The following is a 19,505-nucleotide window of genomic DNA, read 5'->3' as shown; positions in this document are numbered from 1 at the left end:
GGTTATTAAATGACAAGACACTAAATATGGATAAGTTAAAAGCTCAAAGTTTCTCTTTGAATTACAGTGGATTTGCAATATGTGTTTTACTGCAATTAAAGCATAAATAGATGACAATAGAAATGTAGGATCAATATGATGATAGGTGTAGAAGATGCCTATTGGGTGATTTATAAAACTTGTAACCTTTTTCCAATATAATTTGTTTCCATCTCATTGAAGTATACTGTATACAGTATATTTGATTTAAAAGCAAAGGCAAAATTGAAATGCTGTAATGTTATTGATTTTCCCATTTGTGAAAATTAACGACATGACATCATTTACAAAGTAAAAACAATTGTAATCTCTAAATATCCACTTGAGATGCTCAAAGTATCACAATCTCTTAAAATTTCGGGCCTGCAAAAGGACAGTGAACGCATCATACAATTGGAACAGTGAACCCAGGGGGTTTCAGCTGAGCCAATCGGAGGCAGCGAAAATGTTCCGGGTTGAGAAGGGGCGGTACCTGATCTGGTTACCTGGTAACCTCTCACTCGTTTGTGTTGATAGGATGTCAACGCGGAAGGTCTGTGTTTTAGCTGATGTTTATCCCACCCGTGTTGTTTTTTGATTTATGAAAATACATTTATTTGAAAGATATCAACAAGGATTTCCTTATATGTGTGTTTAGTCTTTAATTAGTTAGTTTCGTTTTCTTGTTATTGGCCTTGAAGTTAATCCCGTCTAATGTTTTTGCTGTTAGCTTTATTAAATAGCTAATTAGTTAGCGAACACCTGCGTAAAATGAGCTTCTTTATGGATCAGGCTTAAAACAACCCATGTATTTTATAATTTATGAGTAAAATAAAGTTACTTTTGCCATTTTTATGGAAGTGAAATATACAATATAACGTTCTGTTGCAGAGCTCTTTTTGTCACTTTTTAAAAAGTAATTTAACACGCTGCATTAGCGAATTATCTTTGGCAAAGATAGCATTTTCCTTTTAGCTATTCAGTGATTTATTCTGTATTTTGATATAATTTGATCTCATCAGTATGTCTCTGAATGCTTTTAGTCGTAATTATTGCTTATTCTGGTCAGAAATAACGCCAAGTCTAAATCTCCACTTTACCAAGGTTATAAAGTTTTTCAAAAGTATGCCTCATGCATCCCTTTATGAAAATGAAGTAATGAGCATCTATATAATATTTCACAGGATTTGGAATCTAAAGCTAACAGGAAGTTGGTGATCGACTCTGTTGCCTTTCAAGACCACATCACCCGCACACTGCTGCACCCAGATTTCTCCCTTTCTGACCCTTTGCTGACATGCAGAAGAAAACCACCTAGAAATGCACAAACAAGAAGACGAGTGAAAGATAATGGTCAACAGAGACAACATCAGCAAGAAGAGAGAGAACATGTGCTTGATTCTGCTCCACCTCCTTTGACATTAGGTAAAACATGCATTCAGGTAAAGACTTCCTAAGACCTATAAATAACCAGTATATTTCTTTTAGCTCAGAAACTGGGTTTGGTGGCCTCCCCTGCAGGAAGACTGACGGAGAATGAATGGACTCTGGTCAAAGCGAGATCCGTTCGGCAGGGGGACTCTGCTCTGCCCTGTGCGATATGCAGAGAGGAGTTTCTCCTTCAGCCTCAGGTATTCCCCCTCAGATATTCTGTGAGAGTGTTCTATCGTCCCTGTTTTACATGTTCCCAATGTCCTTAATGGAAACCTGTGTTTCTGTATGCACACATAGGGACACCCACCCACACAGATACACACACACATACACACACACACGCACACAAAGCCCCCATCTCCCCCTGCAGTTCCTGTATGTTCTAATCTGTGTGGACAACTGTACAAATTTACCCATACTGCCTTGGAACTCAACTGTGACGTGATGATGTAGCAATCAGTGTGTTACTGTGAGGGTCATTCAGTCTTTTACACCTTTCTGATCCCCTTTTAAGATGCCAATCTCCTCAAGAATGTGGGACTAGAATAGGCGGCCTCACAAAGAACAGTTGCCATAGATGCGCCTGTAAATATTAGTTTGACTCAGGGAAAAAAGTTAATTAGAGCCTGCTAACAAGGGAAAGTGACAAGAGGGAATCTTTTTTTGGGTTGGGTCGTTGATTTGGCATTCTCCTGTGAGCATCTGTGTGCTGTAGTCTGGTTTTTCATTCAAGCATTAATATGACAATTAAAGATGCTTAAAACAGCAGCAGTTTGCTTCTCAATCCAGCTCATATTTCTTTGATACCAACCATGAAATGAAACTATGTCTCTGCTTCATATTTCATATTTATCTCATTTCTCTTTCCATAAACTGTTGCTTGTAGCCTTGGAGTCCTTGAGAATTGTTTCTCTGTGATCTCACTGTCTATCAGGCTCCTGGATTTTGAACACTGCAGGGGTTCTTTCACTGTTAATGCAGGGTGTTGTTCCAGCCAAAAACAGTGGGATATCAGTATGTGTACCCCCTACCCTCTACTGATTGAGTAAACTGTTGTGTGTGCCCAGCCTCATAGCTGTGGCTGAATCCTTTCAGATGAGAACAGAGTCCTTATTCCAGGTAGAATCCTGGTCCCAGGTCAATACACACCTATTTAGTATGGCTTAAGGCTCACATAAACAAAGATTATAAAGAAACTCCCTGAGCAAACCTGAAAAGTAACTCGCATTCAGTAGCATTCTACGGAGACAAACCAGTAGTTGATCTAGTTGTAGTTGAACTTTAAAATTAGTTAATGTGCGCATTCTTGCTTTATTGCATGTCATTTAAATGTTTTGTCCGTGTATGCTAAGTAATTTATTTTGCTGTTCTCCTTTTAGGTGTTGCTGTCTTGTTCTCATGTTTTCCACAGAGTCTGTTTGCAGGCTTTCGAAAGGTTTTCGAGGAGGAAGTGCTGCCCGATGTGCAGGAAGGAGCAGTATGAGACACGGGTGATTCACGATGCAGCTCATCTCTTCAGACACAAGTGTGCCACCAGGTACATGCTCTAAGCTACAATTCCATAGAGTGAATCCATAAAATACACAGTATTTTAATCAATATACTACATAGTTATATTCCAATTCAGGTAATGTACAATTATAATTCATCATACTCTGATCCATCAAGTTACGGAGAACAGTTTTCATCATTTCAATTTTAAATACAGAGCAGCTTTGAAAGCATCCTTTCAGATGATTTGGTGACTGAGTTTGTCGTGTATTTTGTGCATCTGTATGCGTGTAGAATCCAGGCCTGCTGGAGAGGTTATGCGGTTCGAACGAGATACAGAAACTTGAGGAAAACCATCTGTCCGAAAGACAAAGTGCTCCGACGCAAATTCTTTGAAAGAAAGGTGAGTTTGAACTTCAGATATGCATTGATCACATTATTCTGAGGAATAATCTGCACTTAAAGTCATAAAGCCTGTGACAACTATCACATCTTGAGGGTTGAGACATAGGTTTCAAGGACTCGCTGACCCCAATGCTAATGTACACACACACACGCACACACACCTTCACCTGCTCTCACCCTCTCAAGCTCCTTTTATGCTTTGTCTCACGCTGTTTATCTTCTAATGTGGAGACGGTTTTGTGTTTTACTCAAACAGTCTGGCCTTTCAGACAAAAGCACGTCTCCTGTGCACGACGAGGTTGAGCATGCTTCTATGTGTTTCTGGCGTGTGTACCCCTGACTGCACTGTGTGAGAAAAGGGGGGAGAAAGGGAAGTCGGGCACACCAGGTTGTCTGGATACCTGACACAGGTAGACGTTTCCATTGTAAAGGTATAAATCATGCAACAACCGGTCTCGATGAAGGGATTATTTAAAGATGGCCTCAAGAGCAGCCTGTGTTTGGAGTTGTTGGAGTCTGAGGCTGTGTTGCCTTCATGGTGGCTCTGAGAAAAAGGGAACATTGCCACCTAGTGAACCTCCTCCAACTGAGGCCTTGGATGACCAAAGGGGAGACTGGTCAGCCAGTGTGGGCTGTCTAGCTGTGGGTTGTTCCTCAGAGTCCTTTGCCATACAAATTCATGCCGTGGCCACGCTTTAAAAAAGCTACAGCTCCAACTCAGTCATTTTATGTCTGATGTCTTACAGGCACTATTTATTTCTATGGGAGTGTTGTAATCAGGCAGAGTGCTGCTGCACTTCAAAGAGGCTGATTGAGCAAAAGTGACAAACACACAAGGGCCACACTTACAATGTGTTGCAAGGGTTGGGTGTCCTCCCCATCTGACTGTCAGTCTGTATCATCCTGCCTGTAAACTATGCCTTTAACATGCCACATAAACAAAGACCCAGCATTTACTGATCCAATTAACCGTGTTCTAACACATTAAGCTGTGTCCGGGTCCACACGCTGGAGATGCAGTCGTAGACCGTCAGCCACTTTACTTTCAAGTCGTGTGATTCAGTGGATGTGGGTGGTCATGAAATTGTCTCATATCTTTTGTCACACTGAGGATGATCTTCAAGAGCTTTGAGCTGCGCAGCACAGCGCTGACAGGTCTGATTGGCTTGATTTTCAAGGGGGAAGACTTATTTGCTTAGCTGACTGTAATGCAAACGGGCATGTTAGTGCTGGGCTGGAACCTGTGCGAGAAGGAGACACCTATTCTTTCAGTTCTTCTTGTGATAGCAAGAGGCAATAAAGCATCTTTGTACCACAAAGCCACAGGTGTTCCTTAGAGAAAAAAAAACAAAACTCTCACAAATCAGGTCAGTTTCATCATCTTATCAACTGATCCCGATCCCAGCTTTCAATTTTTACTTGCTTCTGAGATCCGACCTTGAGTCAACACATTAAGGGGGTAGGGGGGCACTACCGACACGTAGATGGACTGCCCTGAGATAAGGCCTTCGCACTCCACCTCCTGCACCCCCATCTGTGTCCTCTCCCATTCACATCTCCTGTGAAGCAAGGCAAAGTTCACCAGAGGCTGTTCTGTTTGCCTTGACTGTCGAAAAGTCAGCCAGGCTCATAAAACCCTCCATTCGGATGGCCAACAGTTGTTTAATTAGTGATAAAAGCCTAGCTGTAAAGCAATTCTGATGTCAGTGTGACAGGCTCAGGGATGGGGTTTGTATTTGTGTGTTTGTGTAGGTGAGTCAGGCAGAGAAAACATGTACATGTGTGCGAGCAGTTACTGAAGATAATTGGACTCTAGAACATGTTGTGGTAATTACATTCCTTTTCCCAGATGTAGGGCAGCAAATTTGTGTAAAGCTGCAGCCATTAGTTGATTAACAGAAGTTAATGCACAACTGTTTATTCACTTAAGGAATGATACAATCTCCTAGTTCATTCTTCTCAGTTGTGAGGATTGTGGTACTTTTCGTTGTCTAAAAATGGGAGAATCTTTGTAGTAAGACATTTTCAGAAACTAGACAGTTTATTTGTTGAGAAAAATCAACGGATAAATAATAGAGAACCTACAGTCTCATGGGATTCCATACACTAATGAAAAACCCCCAAATCTCAAATATCCCAAAAATCACATTGGTCCTTTTCTTGTTATTTGTCCAGACCTTTCACTCACATCTCAGGTTACTGCCATTGCTTGGTTGTCATGGAGACAGTAGGGTTGTATCACTTAATTGTGATGATGATGTTGGTGCTTATGTTACTTGCCGAACTGTGGATGAGTAAAATATGTAAAAATAGACCTGGCATTGATTGCCTGTATAAGTTTTGGACATAATATGCATATGCAGGCATTAAGTGTTGCCTAGCAACAGCTGCTGTAAATGGGATAAGAACAATGAGTTATGAGAGGAAGGATATTAGTAAATTTTACAATGGAAGACCAGACGCTTCACTGAATGAACATACTTAAATTTTAAATCTTGGCTTTGGTACCATCCCGTCTCTGAAATAAAACCAAAACCAACGGTCCTCAAAATGTCACAAGTATTGGATTTATTGTAGTTAATTCACTGAGTCAGCTTTTTAATTATAGTTTTGATTTATTTTACACTATTAATCTGACAGGTTAGTATCATTGCAGTATTAGTTTGAATGCCATCCGACATCTTAGAACCTTGGAATTGATCTATAAAAGTGCCAGACGTGAGTGTGTTTCTATGTTTTCCAACACTATATTCCTCTTTTTACTGGTTTCCATTAATTGTCCATGTTAGTGGGAGACATGACTGTATTGATCCGGCTGTTAAACAAGCCTGTCAGCATGCCTCAGCCGTTACAATACACAAGCACAATTAGGCTGCGCCGACAAACCGAGTCTATTGTGTATCTGAATGAAACATGCCTTCTTTGTGCCACTAAAAAAAATTTTTTTTTTCTAATTAGTTGCAGGAGTTGAATGACAGCTTTGTCCGATACTGTCACACTGACACGGAGGCTTTTCTGTGTGATATCAACCGCTCGCTGTCATCAAGCAGGAGAGTGTTCCAACAGCTGGAGGGAAAGTATATCTCTGCGCCTCAGGAGGAAGACTGGGACCGTATACAGAGCCAGGTCGGACACGAGATGCACCTCTGCTGAACCTAAACAAGACCCAAGAAAAAATGTTTCATCCTGGTGTGATTCCTCCCCTCCCTTGACGTGTTAATGCTTGCATGGGGACACCAGCATCACAGCTGCTACATATAAAACACAAGTCTCCTCAGACATAATCGTTCACTTTACCATGTCAATGGCTAATAATCCCAGAATGCACGGCAGGCTTTTTGTCACCTGGACTGCTGTGGCGGAATTGAAAAGACATTAAGAATTGCTGCTCCATAAGCCTCCATTGTTGGGCTTTTATTGCAACCAGAACTATAGAGGGGGTGGGGTGTGTGTAAAGATGTCGTTTTTTTGTTTTTTTCTTTATCTGGTGTGAAAAGGTTGAGCAAAAGGCAGGAGTGGCTCTGTCTTGACATGGAGAATCAAACAATAAATGTGCTTTCAACACATACACTGCACCTTTTACACAGGGTGGGAAAGTTTATAAAGCCCAGTGTAGCCTGTTATGTAAAATTCAGGAAGCTGCTTCTGGTTCGTCATTGGTAGAACATGCTTTATTTTTATCGTGTGTCTTAGCAGCAAGTTGCCAAGAGTCCTTATAAAGAAATAGCATTGAGTAGTCATTCATGTCTAGTCATCAGGTGATGCAGAAATACCTGACAACGGTTGCTGTTGTAACTTACATTGATTGTTTCCTCTTTTGAAAGGTTACCCAGAGAGATGTGAAGGACTGCCCCATCTGCCTGACCGCCTTGCGTAGCCCGGGCCTTCACACAGATGCAGGTTCACCAAACCGTCAACACCAGAGAAGGGTGGTGCTTCTGTCCTGCTCCCACCTGTTCCATCAGTTCTGCCTGGAGGCCTTTGAGGCCTTTGCTCCGGAGAGCAGACCTTCTTGTCCGCTGTGTAGGTCCGTCTACCACAAAAAACTCATCTAATAGTGCATATGATGTAGAAAGTCTTACTGAATGACCAAAATAAACATGTTGGGAAAGTGGGTTCTTCACTTTCTGGCTAAAAGTTAGATGTTTCTTTAATATGAAGGTATTACCTTCGATTAGCATAAGGAGGAACCATAGTTTGTCTCCAACCAAGTTCCAAGCGAAGCTCTTCTCCAATTCTGTTTCTACAGTCTTTATGATAAGCTAATGTGCTCATGACTAACTCCTTGTGACAGGTAAGAAACATTTTACCTTGAAAAAACATTCACAAAACGGTTTTGTAATTTTATTTGCAAACACAGAGACATCGAAAATAAAACGGAAATATAGCAAACTGAGATCGTAAAAAAATAAATTCACAAAACATGTAAAAAAATGACATGCAGAGACGAACTGACGAAGAAGCTACTTATCGATAGTACAGGCCAACTACTGTTGAAGCCCTCAGAGATGAGTCTAGAAGGCAACTAGAAACACTTATTTTAATAGAAAATGGCCCTTTGAGGTTTTACGTCAGAAGCTACTGTAAGCATCAGTGTGATGTATGAATGTGACACCTCCCTGTAACGCATCACAGAATTATGTGTTACCAGTCTGCTGCTACACAACTACTATGATGGACAAGAATCATCCTGATATATATTTTTCCCCCGCTTCAGTTTATATGCCAATAATGCATCAACCTCACTTTGGGTTATATTTGATAAGATGGCTTCATTTTGACATTTTTAAAAAAAAAATTAGTTCCCAATAGATTTTAATAAAATAAAGTGGCAGACAGCTTTGACCCGAACCATTCCCTATCCTTAAGAAGAAATTTCAAATGCATACCTAAGATAAAGTTTCCCGAGATACTTTTCTTTTTTCATTAAAACATCTAAAACACATTAAAACCAACATTATTCGATCAACCGACCACATTCTAGCAAGTGCTTACGTTTTATGGGTAATGAAGTGTGACAACATTCATAACGAACAAAATGTGTGTGTTACATCCAACTGGATTTAGACTAGTAACAGTGGAACTGTGATGAAACAATGCACATTTGCATACATGCGCATGTACATAAACGACACAGAACAATAAACAACCTCAACATCAAGACTGCGAGATGCTCGTCACATAAGGCATCTAAGGTGGTTCTGGAGACAAAGAACGTCACAGTTCCGATTATGCAGCAATAAAAGAACATGTCAATGGGGCCTGAGTCACCAAGTCTTTCTACTGCCTGCGGAGTTGCGCATTTTTCAATCGTGCATTCTGTGTGGAGATTGTTACAGGTTTGCATCGGTTTAATGTGTTCATAGAAAAACGTATGTACAACTAAGTACAGACTGCTAAGTGCTTCAGACCCTCGGTGGGCTCCACGGGCGCCCTGTATTTACACCCAAACTATGCAAAAGTATGAAACACATAATATGTACATGTAGATACAACATTTACAAATGAAAAATCTTTCTGTGCCCTGTGAATCTAAAGTAAAAACTTTTTAGGGAAGAGCAAAAAAAGGTATTGACATTTTTCTTAGTGTGCATAATAAAATTTTAGGAAACACATCATTTCATTGGCTCCAAGTGCATTAAAATTATTCTCACCGGAACCAAAGTGGATGCAACTCCCAAATTTGTAGAATAGCTCAAGTCTAATGTAGAGCACCTAAAAAAAAGTTTCCCTACTTCATACAAATTGACATCAATAAAGTTAAAGCGCACTTAAGTAAAGCCAAATAAAAAGATGAATGACAAAGATAAAATCTGAGACATATCAGTAATGATAGTACTCATGTATATAATGTGAATTATACTGGCTGTGACTGGGTGCTTTTCTTAATGCTTCACAGATTTTGTTACTTCCACACTTTGAATAAAAGAAAAAAAATGTCAGGTGACACCTTACACTCGTATCAATTCACACGCCGAGAGTCCAATGACTAAAGATCACACAACTTCACAGATATCAACGCTGCAGATGTACGGACATTAAAAACCAAAGAAACAAACTGGATTGCAAAGATAAACTGAGTTGAGAACAGATGAGGAGAAGCAAGGTGATGAGCTAGAACCTTCTGTTTTTATGTGTAGTGCAGTGGCAAAGAAGATAACGGCCTAGCAAAGGGGGGGGGGGGGGGTGTAAGGAAGATTCCCCCTGAAGAAAGACGTGGTTTAGTCACAGTCGCAGTTGAGGTCAACGGCAAGGTCACTGCAGTGATACCAGTCCATTTCGCTGCTGCGTCTCATCCCTGGCTCTGTCCCAGCTTCTATTCGAGACACAGAGGATGGAATGTCATGAAGCTAAATTGCTCTCAGCCTCCATTTGCAGCATCCATCAGACACTGCCCGGGTTTATTAAGTCCCATCCAATCCCTTTCACTTTTCAGCAGTCAGGCAGTACTGTCGAAATCTCCCTTTGGCTGTGCTAAGGTGTGTGTGTGTGTGTGTGTGTGTGTGTGTCTGCGTGTGTTGATCGATCGTCCCTTTCACAGAGTTTTCTGATGCCCGTTGGCCGAGAGCTTCCCAGATTCAGGGTCTGTGGGACTGTGTGACAGTTGCAATTTATCCAGACCTGGGCAAGGAGAGATAAGGAAGAGAAATCTCATTAAAAGCCTCAGACTTTCCCTTAGACAGAAGTATTGATGTGCTTTTTTCCCCTCAGTGCCTCTATCTGACATTTTCTAACCCTGTCCCAGCCTGTGTATCAAACATCTCGGGCATGACACCACAACCTTTAGAGACAGCACCCATCCTCCGTCACATGCCAGTAGCATAGCACATTACAGCTTAATGCAATTTCTTTTTATTGTCTGTAATGGCTATCTCAGAGTAATAAACGCTATCTACCTCTACCATCTACCTTAAAAAAACAAAAGATTTAGATTTACCCAAGGCCTTGAGAAGTTCTTCCCGAACCGCTGAGGTGAATTTCCTTATAAGACAGAGTGTTGTGACGACTGCAAATAGCAGGTTGTACGAAAGAACGATGTAAAAGTTTCCCAACCAATTAAATCTCCCGAAGTCCCCCAGGAGATCAAACCTCGTGATACCTGTGAGGGGCAGAGATCCAAGTCAATTAAGTGGGTTAGAAACACTCAGATAACAAAATGACTGTTTCAGTTTAGCATTCTGTCTGCAGTTAAAGCAGTTCCTCCTCCATGATCCAACTCTTTCACAAATAAAACCACAACTCTGAAAAAAGGGCTACCATGCAGAGAGGAGATTTTCAGTTGCATTGCAGGGAGACTCTTATTTTGTATTTTCATCAACTGGTTTCTTGAATATAGAAGATTTGGTGATTGAGAACACCAAAGGTTGCGTGCAGGTGGACTCTCCCAGAACAATGAGACAGAGGTACTGGAGGGTTCTCCTGCAGGGTTAGCTCCACACTGCTACACCATTTTCAAACCATCTGTCACAGATGAGCCCATGCTGCCTGGAACACCACCGACACCCTATTGTTTTCCTTCTTGTCCTTTTTGGCCTGCTAATCTGGGTGTGCCTGCACTAGAACCATGAGCCATGCCATCTATTCACACTATAATACTTAGAATTCATTGAAATGTCAAGGATCTAAAGTGAAAAAATGTATAAAATCCATCTGTATCTGCATTCTTTGATATGCTTTTTGCAGGAATGAGGAAATAAATATGAAACCTATGAATCACAGAAGTCATCGCATTGTAGAAATTATACTCGGATGTGGCAAAAGTCTAGATGTGGAGAAGCGCAGGTCCGTCTGCATTCTGCTTCTCCTGGAACATCTTCACAACCTCTATTGTCAATTAGATTGGGCGATCGATCCAGTGTCTAGAGAGACGTATTTACAGCCGCAGTAAGCAGTTTGCGAGCATCAAGAACCTTTAACAAAATTGCCAGTGAAGACACACAAGGAGAGAGAGAGAGAGAGATGATGGAGACTCCCGCTGATGCAGACTGCCACTGTGGTCTGGCTACATCCATTTCTATTGCCAAAGGTTTTGATCTTGGTTTGGTAATTTGAGAAAATCTAATTGGGGGTTAAAAAAAAAAAAGTCTGGCATTTGAAATGGCAGAGCTGGAGACATTAGAAGGCAAGCAGGTCGGGCATCCATAAACGGAGGTTAGAATCATCAGGATCGTACGTCATGATGAGATAATTTCCTGCATCTGAGCAACACTTAAAAGGTCCAATCCTCCCCTTTCCTATTTCATATCCTCTCTCTTTAGCTGCTAAATACTGCAGGGTGTTCATCAGCTGGTCCCCAATGGTGTCTGTCTGCAGATGACCTGAGACCGAGCCGGAAGAGTAGGCAGTGAGTTTGACATGACTGAAAACATTAATTTAAATCAAACCATTATGGTACCCAGAATGCCTTAACAAAGCATCTCTTAATATAAAAGCCTTAATACCAGTTTTTCCCATTACCCATACTGAACCTGGTGACAACTACAGAGTGTGATATTCCACACTAACAAGCTCTAAACACTATCAGAAAAACTTCAGGAAAGTGAACATTGACTTTTACCATTCAGATATACTGGTGGTGATACATTTAATCAGATTTGTGTGAACCTGTTTTGCGTGAGTTTGAATGTAACGGATGTTAATTTAAATGAAAAAGTTCCGCGTTGTAGATCTAAATCTCACATCATCGCACGCAACCGTCCACATCATTTCTCCTCAGTACACAAAGGTTAGGTTGGAACTATGAAATTAGCATAATCACATTCTCCTAGAGCAGGCAGGCAAACACACAAACACACCCTGTACTCACCCAGAGTTCTGGACATCACTGGGAGAGCTGAACTCAGGACCAGAATGGACACGCAGCAACCGATGATCTACAAATCAAAAATGATCCAGCATAATTAAACTTCCGTTTCAACATCTCTCCAGTATATAATAAAGTTTACTGTTGTACACAACTTTTGAGATGAGTGAAGAAACTGTGGCACCATCATTTTTAGCCATGACATCCCCTCGCACAATCACAAACCACTTGATGTCAAATTGGTTCCACATATTGTACAATTAGTACCTCTGAAGTTGCTCATTACCAGGTTCTCTCTGTTGTCCTTTCAAAACCTTTCACTGGAGCATCATGGCTAGTTAACAAGCTTCACCCCTCCCAAACTCATTACCAAGTGAATGAGCGCCACTATGGGCCGAACAGAGCACACATCCTCCCCCCTAAAAAAAAAGCCCACTCTCCCTCTGATGTACAAGAAAGGAGCTTTCACTTTGCCAGTGTTTGCGCAACCCACAAACAAATATTGGACAGATCAACTAAAGCCATTGAGGGGCCTGAGGAAAACATTAGCGAGCGGCAGGAGATCCGAGCACAGAGGATGGCAAGAAAGAGAGTGAGAAAAAAAGAGGAAATAGATGAAACACAGGGGGTCCCAAACTCATCAGCACCTTAGGAGCTATCTCAGAACCCTTACCCCCACTTCACCCTACACCCTGTCATTCAATCTCAACTTTACCGTTGTCATGGTTGTGTCATCCTTCCTGGGCGTGAGCGCCTGAAAGAGGCGTAGGCTATAGAAGCCAACAACAGAGGAAACCATCAAGTAGCTGTTTAATGAATGAATTAAGGGACAAAAAAACACTGGAGTCTAAGCAGATTCATTGAGTTGTCTTTTGAGGTATCCCAACTCTGCACCTTTTCGGATACGATTAAAAAAGGTGATGAAACAACACAACATGTCCCCCGGAAGGCGTCCGGTTAAATTACGTCCTGAGTAAACAAAGCTGGCTAGAAAATGTTGCTCTTGGCCATGAAGCATGCGGCCACAGACAAAAAAGAAAAAGGTTAAAAGATAAAGGGATGAGGGTGTCGGCACTAAAAGGATACAACATGAGAATGATCTCCAACGCTGCTAGAGCCACACCAAATTTAGAGAGGGATGTGTTCCCAATGCTTCGGTCCTGGAAGACAGAATGAAAACTGGGTTATTAAATGTCATCACACCCAAGTCCTACAGAAATTTATTTTTTTTTAAAATAGGGAAACGACAGCACTGAGGACAGTTGCACACACATGCAATTACGGAACTTCTGCAAAGTAAGTACGCAGTGCACAAAGAATTTCCCCACTTGAGACAGACAGAATCGAATTTGCTAAGTAATGAATGGAACAAGATGAAAGTGACTCTTTTCAAATCCTTGTCGATCAAGCGATATGTGAACAGGTGTTCAAACAAAACAAAACAAAAAAAAACCGCCACACCGCATATAGTATGAAAAGTATACAGACTAGAAGCATGCGGGAAAACATAAAAACAACAAAACAAATACTGCAGCAAACACACTAGGTATACCCCTCCCACCCCCCTTCAGCACATGAAACTCCCCCCAAGCTTTTTGAAATAGCTGCAGGGGGAAATAAATACACGTAATACACGTAAATACCTATCACGTACCAAGCATTTGTGTTGCTAAATTGTCTTGGCCCTATAGTTGATACAGCAAAGGATGAGTGGTATTAGAGGGGGGCATAGTTTCATATTTTATTTATGGAAAAGGTGAATGCAGATGACACTTTTAAATTCCTAAAATCATGAGTTTAGAATATTTATTTACTGCTCAGTTGTTCATAAACTACTGTAAAATCATATTAAGCTTTTCATAATTAATCACGAGCAGATGCAATGTGTATATTTAATGTATAGTCTGAGTTATAACTTTAATATCTATGTTATGCCTGTATTTCCTTACTTCCCTAACACTTTAATTTGTTCTTGATTTTAAAAAAAAAAAGAATGGCCGGAAAGGTTGTTTTCATGCCTTTTTATATGCAACTGTCATCTCTGGGAGCTCACTGCAGAGCCATGGCGGAGTGTTCCTTCTCTCTCACGTGGGGAGAGAGAAATTTTGTATTTGATGTCATTTATTAATAGTGGGAGGGGGGGGCATGCATTATGATGGTGTGTTTATGCATTTGAAATATGCATCTACGCATACGCTCAGGACAACTAGCGTTCACAGCGTGCCTCCTTTCAATCTCAATTCCTACAGCGGGAAAGGTGATGGAGTTTGTGTTAGAGGCGGGAGGGGGCAAGTTGTGGAGAGGGGGGGAGGGGGTGTCGGCCAGGGGACTGGTGGACGTGTCTGTGCTGCCTGCCGCTGCTCTTTCAGCAGACACACTGTGTTTGTTGCTTGTAAGATTAACACCTTGCATTGCTGGTGCACCGGTAAGGTCGTCAGCATTTTGCTGTGATTTGGCGCTCCGTATAAATAAAAGTGACGTGACAAGTACCAACTGACCTCAGGCAGGTTCTTTAAGTAATGATACAACACAACTGTCACAACTATTTCATTATTCACTCTTCCCCCAGCTGTCACATATACATTCACAGTAAATAGAATTATAGTGGTGCTATTAACTACAAGTACAGAAATCAGGAAGTGTTGCCAGATCATTGTGAATCACAGTACAGCATGTTTTAAGTCTCCAGACGGCTAAAGTATTTAATGCTACAGACAAACGCACAGAAAAAAGTAGAAATACCCAAAGACCTTTCAATCAGTGTTCACCTAAAGTGTTTAGAAAGCATTGAATTTAGTAGATAAATTAATGCTTCGGCGGTCTTTGAAATGCCAAATACCAAACGCACATAAAACTTTTTAAGATCATAGCTTAGGGTTGCACGTCAAAGAGGCTAAAGGTGCCAATATGAAAGTTTGTGTTTAGAGAAGGGCAACTACTGTGAGTTAAAAACTGCTGTCCAGTTGCAGCTAATTGTCCATTTTACAAAATACAGTGTCAAGTGTGGCCGCTACCAAAGAGGAGAGTCTGCAATAACAATTTTATTGGTCCCTGATAGTGTGTGTTAATCAAGCTGTAAAACATTGTGTCCTTTGACAGCGGCAGTTCCACTTCCAGTTCCCCTCCTCTTCCTCCTCCTCCTTGTTTCTATAGCATCTCCTCTCCATCTACCTGCTTGTCCTCTCTGCTCTTTTCGTCTCATCATCCCTCTCCACATCCATCCTTTCCTCTAGGCAATTGGAAAACTGCTCAGTATGCCGAGGCAGGATGCTCAGAAGGCAGAAAAGACAAACATTGACAGGGCACTTCCATTGTGTTCTCGCCCTGCAACAATTAGCAAATCGGGGCCTCATTTGACTTTCCCACAGTCTCTTTGCTCTGGCAGCACCTCCTCCAGACCTCAGTCACTATCTCCTCCTTTATATCACTTTCTCTCCTCTGTGGTTATCTCTTTCCAGACCACGTGCGGGTGACTGACGGAATTTTTGGGCCAGAGGGCTTTTGAGTGCTGGAGCGTAAAGTTAACGGGATGGATAGATGGAATATCATATCAGTATTGATTTTTTTGTAGTGCTATGAGATCAGAGGTGTGGCTTCCATCCAGTTTAAAAAACGCATAAACCATTTAGTAAGACCGTGCTGTCAGGGAGGACAGCTTCAAGCTGCATGACAAGTGTAATTTGGGGGATTTTCTGCGACGCGTCATTCCAAAGAAAACATTTCGGCTCAATAAAATAATTGGAGTGTCGAGGGCTGCTCTGTCAGTTGCCCGCGAGACACGAAATGAAACAAACACACACACACACACACACACACCTGTCACTGCAGATGAGATAAGGAGAGCTTAAAGCACGTTGCATGTTAGGCAGAGATGAGAATCTCTGAGAGCCTTCCACATTCTGTTACCCTGCCTCACACTAAGAGCCCTTTACCTGCCCCTGACTGCCTTTTTCAGTGAGGAAAAGCAGCTTATTCACACACTGTGAATTTGAGACACGTAGCGAGCTCATTGAATCTGCACACAACTGTGAAATGACTTTCAATGAGCTTCCAAAACAAAACCAGAGGCACAAGGTTGGGGTCTGATTAACATCTTGTCGGGCTTTTTCTTACAACATCTGAGCATATCCGGAATTTGATTTATGTCTCCACCAGGAACATGGCAGGTCTGATAGGCAGGCTCTTCCACAGTTTACTGGATGTGTGCTGGTATGTGAATGTGGGGGGAGCAGATGTGCTCCAGTTAGATGGTAGGCTTACTGTGGATCCCTTGGGCATGGCAGTCTCGTCAACCAGAAGGTAGAGGATATTCAGTGCCACGATAAGGACAGAGATTGTCTGCGGACAGAGAGGAGGTGAACAATTTGTTTTATAAGACACTGATTAAATTATTACAGTAGCCAGCAATATAATATTAATGAATTGTGGAGGCCTTGCTGATCTGAAAGTATGGTAATGCATAATAACCACCTTGTGACTGTAAACTGTTCCAACAATAAGCTTCTCAAAGCCTGAACAATGTGGAGGCTATTTGATGCACGTGTATGTTTCTCACATGGCCTTTCTTGCGTTATCCAATGATATCAGAGGGCATAAATAGTATTTCCAGACTATAATCTGTTGAAAATCACAGTTGCTGCATGTGGCTATTCAGCAATGTCTTAAACAGCTATTAAACAGAGGTAGTTTCCACACCCAAGGCTTGAGAAAGCGTTTGAGGATGGGGTTGGAGGTGCTGGGTGTTAGCAGCAATGGCCCCCAGCCAGGCTGTGCCATGAGTAAACAGTTTGGGTATAATGATAGGTCGGCCCTTGCACTCACCGTTCCCGCGAGCAGGATCAGCATCACTATGGGATACAACAAGTTCTTCTCCCAGCCTGATGCTTTCTTTCTCCTCTCTGTGAGGAAATGGGAGTGAAGACAAAATGTAAGACTCTGCCATATGTGGAATAAAATACATACAAGCAGCAATTTGACGCTCCAGATTTAGAGATTAACTAAAGCCCAGTACGACTAACCACTTTGTAAGACAAAGACAAATACTGAAACCTCAAAACTGGCTCATCACACACACACACACACACACACACACACACACACACACACACACACACACACACACACACACACACACACACACACACACACACACACACACACACACACACACACACACACACACACACACACACACACACCTTCAGAAAATGTTAATTTCATAACCTTAATAAAATCACACACTTTTTGTTAAATTAGTTCCACTCAATACTGCTTTAATTAGAGGAAATGTAGGAAATCCTGGAAAAAAAAATAATTCTTTAAATTATATTTTGGTCAGGACGTATGTTCGTGTTTGTGTTGTACACCTAATGTACAACTTTGTACCTTCCATCTTCCTCTGTTTTTTTTTACATCTCATCATCTCATCAGAGACGCTGCTGACAGCCTGAAGACCACATGACATTATGTTGTCTGTGATGGACATCCACTGCTCCGTTGTATATCCGCCTGCCCTCTACTCCTTGCCATATTGACTTTCTTTCTCATTTTCCAACCTTGTTAGTTCTCCTTATTCTCAAAGCACACCCACCCTGCATGCACAAGAAGTTTGCCAAATGCACTTTATATGCACCATCCTTCTAAATTAATGACATCACTAAAAGGCTTGCTACAATATAAAGTTTGCATCTTGTCCAATATCCTAAGTGCCTTTGTGCTCTCCGCCCCCCACCCTGCTCCCCAAAAGGCTCGGGCCTCATTTGTAATATCCTAAAATGGATGAGAAATTATCAAGAGGTTCTGGTCCAAGTCCAAATTAAGAAATTAAAGCAGACGTGGAGAAAGCGGCTGCCTGTCAGCAATATGTATAAAGCAAACATTTTGGCATATATTTCCATGACAATCCAAGGTCTTCAGACAAAATATATCAAGACTTATAGACATTACAAATACTTACCTAATTTATTCCTCTGATTTCTAATACTTTCCAGTTCTTTATTCAGCTGGTGAGTAAAGCTTCCTCGAGTATAAGCATATGGGGATGATCCTGTAGAAACAGAAACTTTTGCAATTAATCAAAATTATTATTGCATATCTAGGATTGTAGCTGGTGATTATTCTAATACTGTATATATGAATCTGCAGGTTCTTTGCCAACAAACATTTAAACATTAAGTCTATGAACTGTCAAAAAACTGCAAATCCCAAGTTCTGAGAGATTTGTTCTTCTTCAAAAGCAAAGTTCTTCAACATTAATGTAAAGCAGTAAAGTAGGAAACTGAGCCAGAGAATGTTCTAGCTTTGTTGCTTTCTTTGATTCTATAAAACAAGTCAATTCAACTCTATTGTAGTTTAAGTAATATGAACTTACGCATCACTTTGTTGGAATGTGATATTACACACAAAGAAACACACAGACACACACATATATACACATCATATCTGAGAATCCTTGACATTGTTTTTTTTTATTCCCGGTAAGACACAATTGCATTTTCAGATATTTATTACACAGCAAATGCATCAAATCAAAAAGAAAAACTGAGGACGAATTCCCAATTAGGGGACGTTAACTTCTCCCTGTACTTATTTTGCCTCAGCTCAGGGTATTTGACTTATTAAGAAATCCCATCAAAACAAGCAATCCTTCTCAGAATACAATAATGTGATCTCCAACAAGTAAAAACAATCTCTAGCGTTGGGAGCTGTCGAGCGCATGCCACAACTCGTCGAGCGAGCTGGAGAAGACAGAAAGGGATTCTCCGGGAAAACCGCAAGGCCGGTGCGTTTAAGACTAATTTATCTGTTTTAGTCTGTTTTCCTTCCAGCTTGTCGCAGTAGCATTGAGAGCCGTCAGAGCCAAAGTGAAAAAGTATCCATTTGCATCTGCCGGGGGTGACTGGCAGATCAAGACCAATTAGTTCAGTGTTACACTGTTACTAGCATGCAATAAAAATACCATCTTTCATCTTTGTTACAGGAGTGACAGACCAATCACTTTGATCAAATCTCCTTCTTCCCTCTGTTATTACGACACGCCCTGTCTGGAGGAGTTTAAGTAGGTAGAAGTGAGATAGACAGGCAGAGCAGGAGTTAGCAGTCTTGTCTGTGGCCTTGTGGGTACCTGTCCCGACATCTAAGCAGGGAAAGTTTGAACCCTTCAAGCAAACACGGTCACAACACAACAGGAAATGTCAGGAGCAGTTCAGCAGCTCTCAAACTGAAGAGTCACCCCTGAATTAATCTGCCATGAAATATGGCAGATCTATGCAAAGAGATAAAATTAGCCCTTGTCGGGAATTGCGATATCTACAATGATATCACTCCTAACCTAGTGGGCTTCTTATTTTTGTCT

At 41.3% G+C, this 19,505-nt stretch overlaps 2 protein-coding genes across 3 annotated transcripts in view; one reads left to right on the top strand and one right to left on the bottom strand.

The window, feature by feature from the left end:
• Positions 1-548: 548 nt before the first annotated feature.
• rnf32 (ring finger protein 32) lies at positions 549-7,592 on the top strand. 2 transcript variants are annotated; one of them, XM_068303942.1, is made up of 7 exons: positions 549-571; positions 1,203-1,443; positions 1,507-1,649; positions 2,832-2,989; positions 3,238-3,346; positions 6,307-6,474; positions 7,173-7,592. In XM_068303942.1, the coding sequence occupies exons 1-7, from the start codon at positions 557-559 to the stop codon at positions 7,401-7,403; spliced, it is 1,065 nt and encodes a 354-aa protein (XP_068160043.1). In that variant the 5' UTR covers positions 549-556; the 3' UTR covers positions 7,404-7,592. The 2 variants fall into 2 exon arrangements, with proteins under 2 accessions (XP_068160043.1, XP_068160044.1); XM_068303943.1 differs by lacking the exon at positions 6,307-6,474.
• Positions 7,593-7,678: 86 nt separating this feature from the next.
• The window catches only part of lmbr1 (limb development membrane protein 1), a 28,342-nt gene continuing 16,515 nt past the window's right edge, over positions 7,679-19,505 (bottom strand). The window contains exons 10-17 of the mRNA XM_068303941.1: positions 18,108-18,197; positions 16,973-17,049; positions 16,412-16,489; positions 13,238-13,311; positions 12,867-12,957; positions 12,155-12,221; positions 10,286-10,447; positions 7,679-9,969 (exon numbers count right to left, since the gene is read on the bottom strand). Of these exons, the coding sequence (XP_068160042.1) occupies positions 9,884-9,969; positions 10,286-10,447; positions 12,155-12,221; positions 12,867-12,957; positions 13,238-13,311; positions 16,412-16,489; positions 16,973-17,049; positions 18,108-18,197 (725 nt within the window). The 3' untranslated portion in view covers positions 7,679-9,883. The remainder of the gene's footprint in view (positions 9,970-10,285; positions 10,448-12,154; positions 12,222-12,866; positions 12,958-13,237; positions 13,312-16,411; positions 16,490-16,972; positions 17,050-18,107; positions 18,198-19,505) is intronic.

The sequence above is a fragment of the Antennarius striatus genome, chromosome 20, assembly GCF_040054535.1.
Source record: "Antennarius striatus isolate MH-2024 chromosome 20, ASM4005453v1, whole genome shotgun sequence".
Lineage (NCBI taxonomy): Eukaryota > Metazoa > Chordata > Actinopteri > Lophiiformes > Antennariidae > Antennarius > Antennarius striatus.
The sequence above is the reverse complement of the archived record's forward strand: the minus strand, read 5'-3'. Positions and strand labels throughout refer to the sequence as shown.

What these genes read in the sequence shown, in the direction of transcription:
- rnf32 (XM_068303942.1), top strand. An exon ending in TCCACCTCCTTTGACATTAG is followed by an intron (nt 1,444 to 1,506) that starts GTAAAACATGCA and finishes TATTTCTTTTAG; the next exon opens with CTCAGAAACTGGGTTTGGTG. An exon ending in AGTTTCTCCTTCAGCCTCAG is followed by an intron (nt 1,650 to 2,831) that starts GTATTCCCCCTC and finishes TTCTCCTTTTAG; the next exon opens with GTGTTGCTGTCTTGTTCTCA.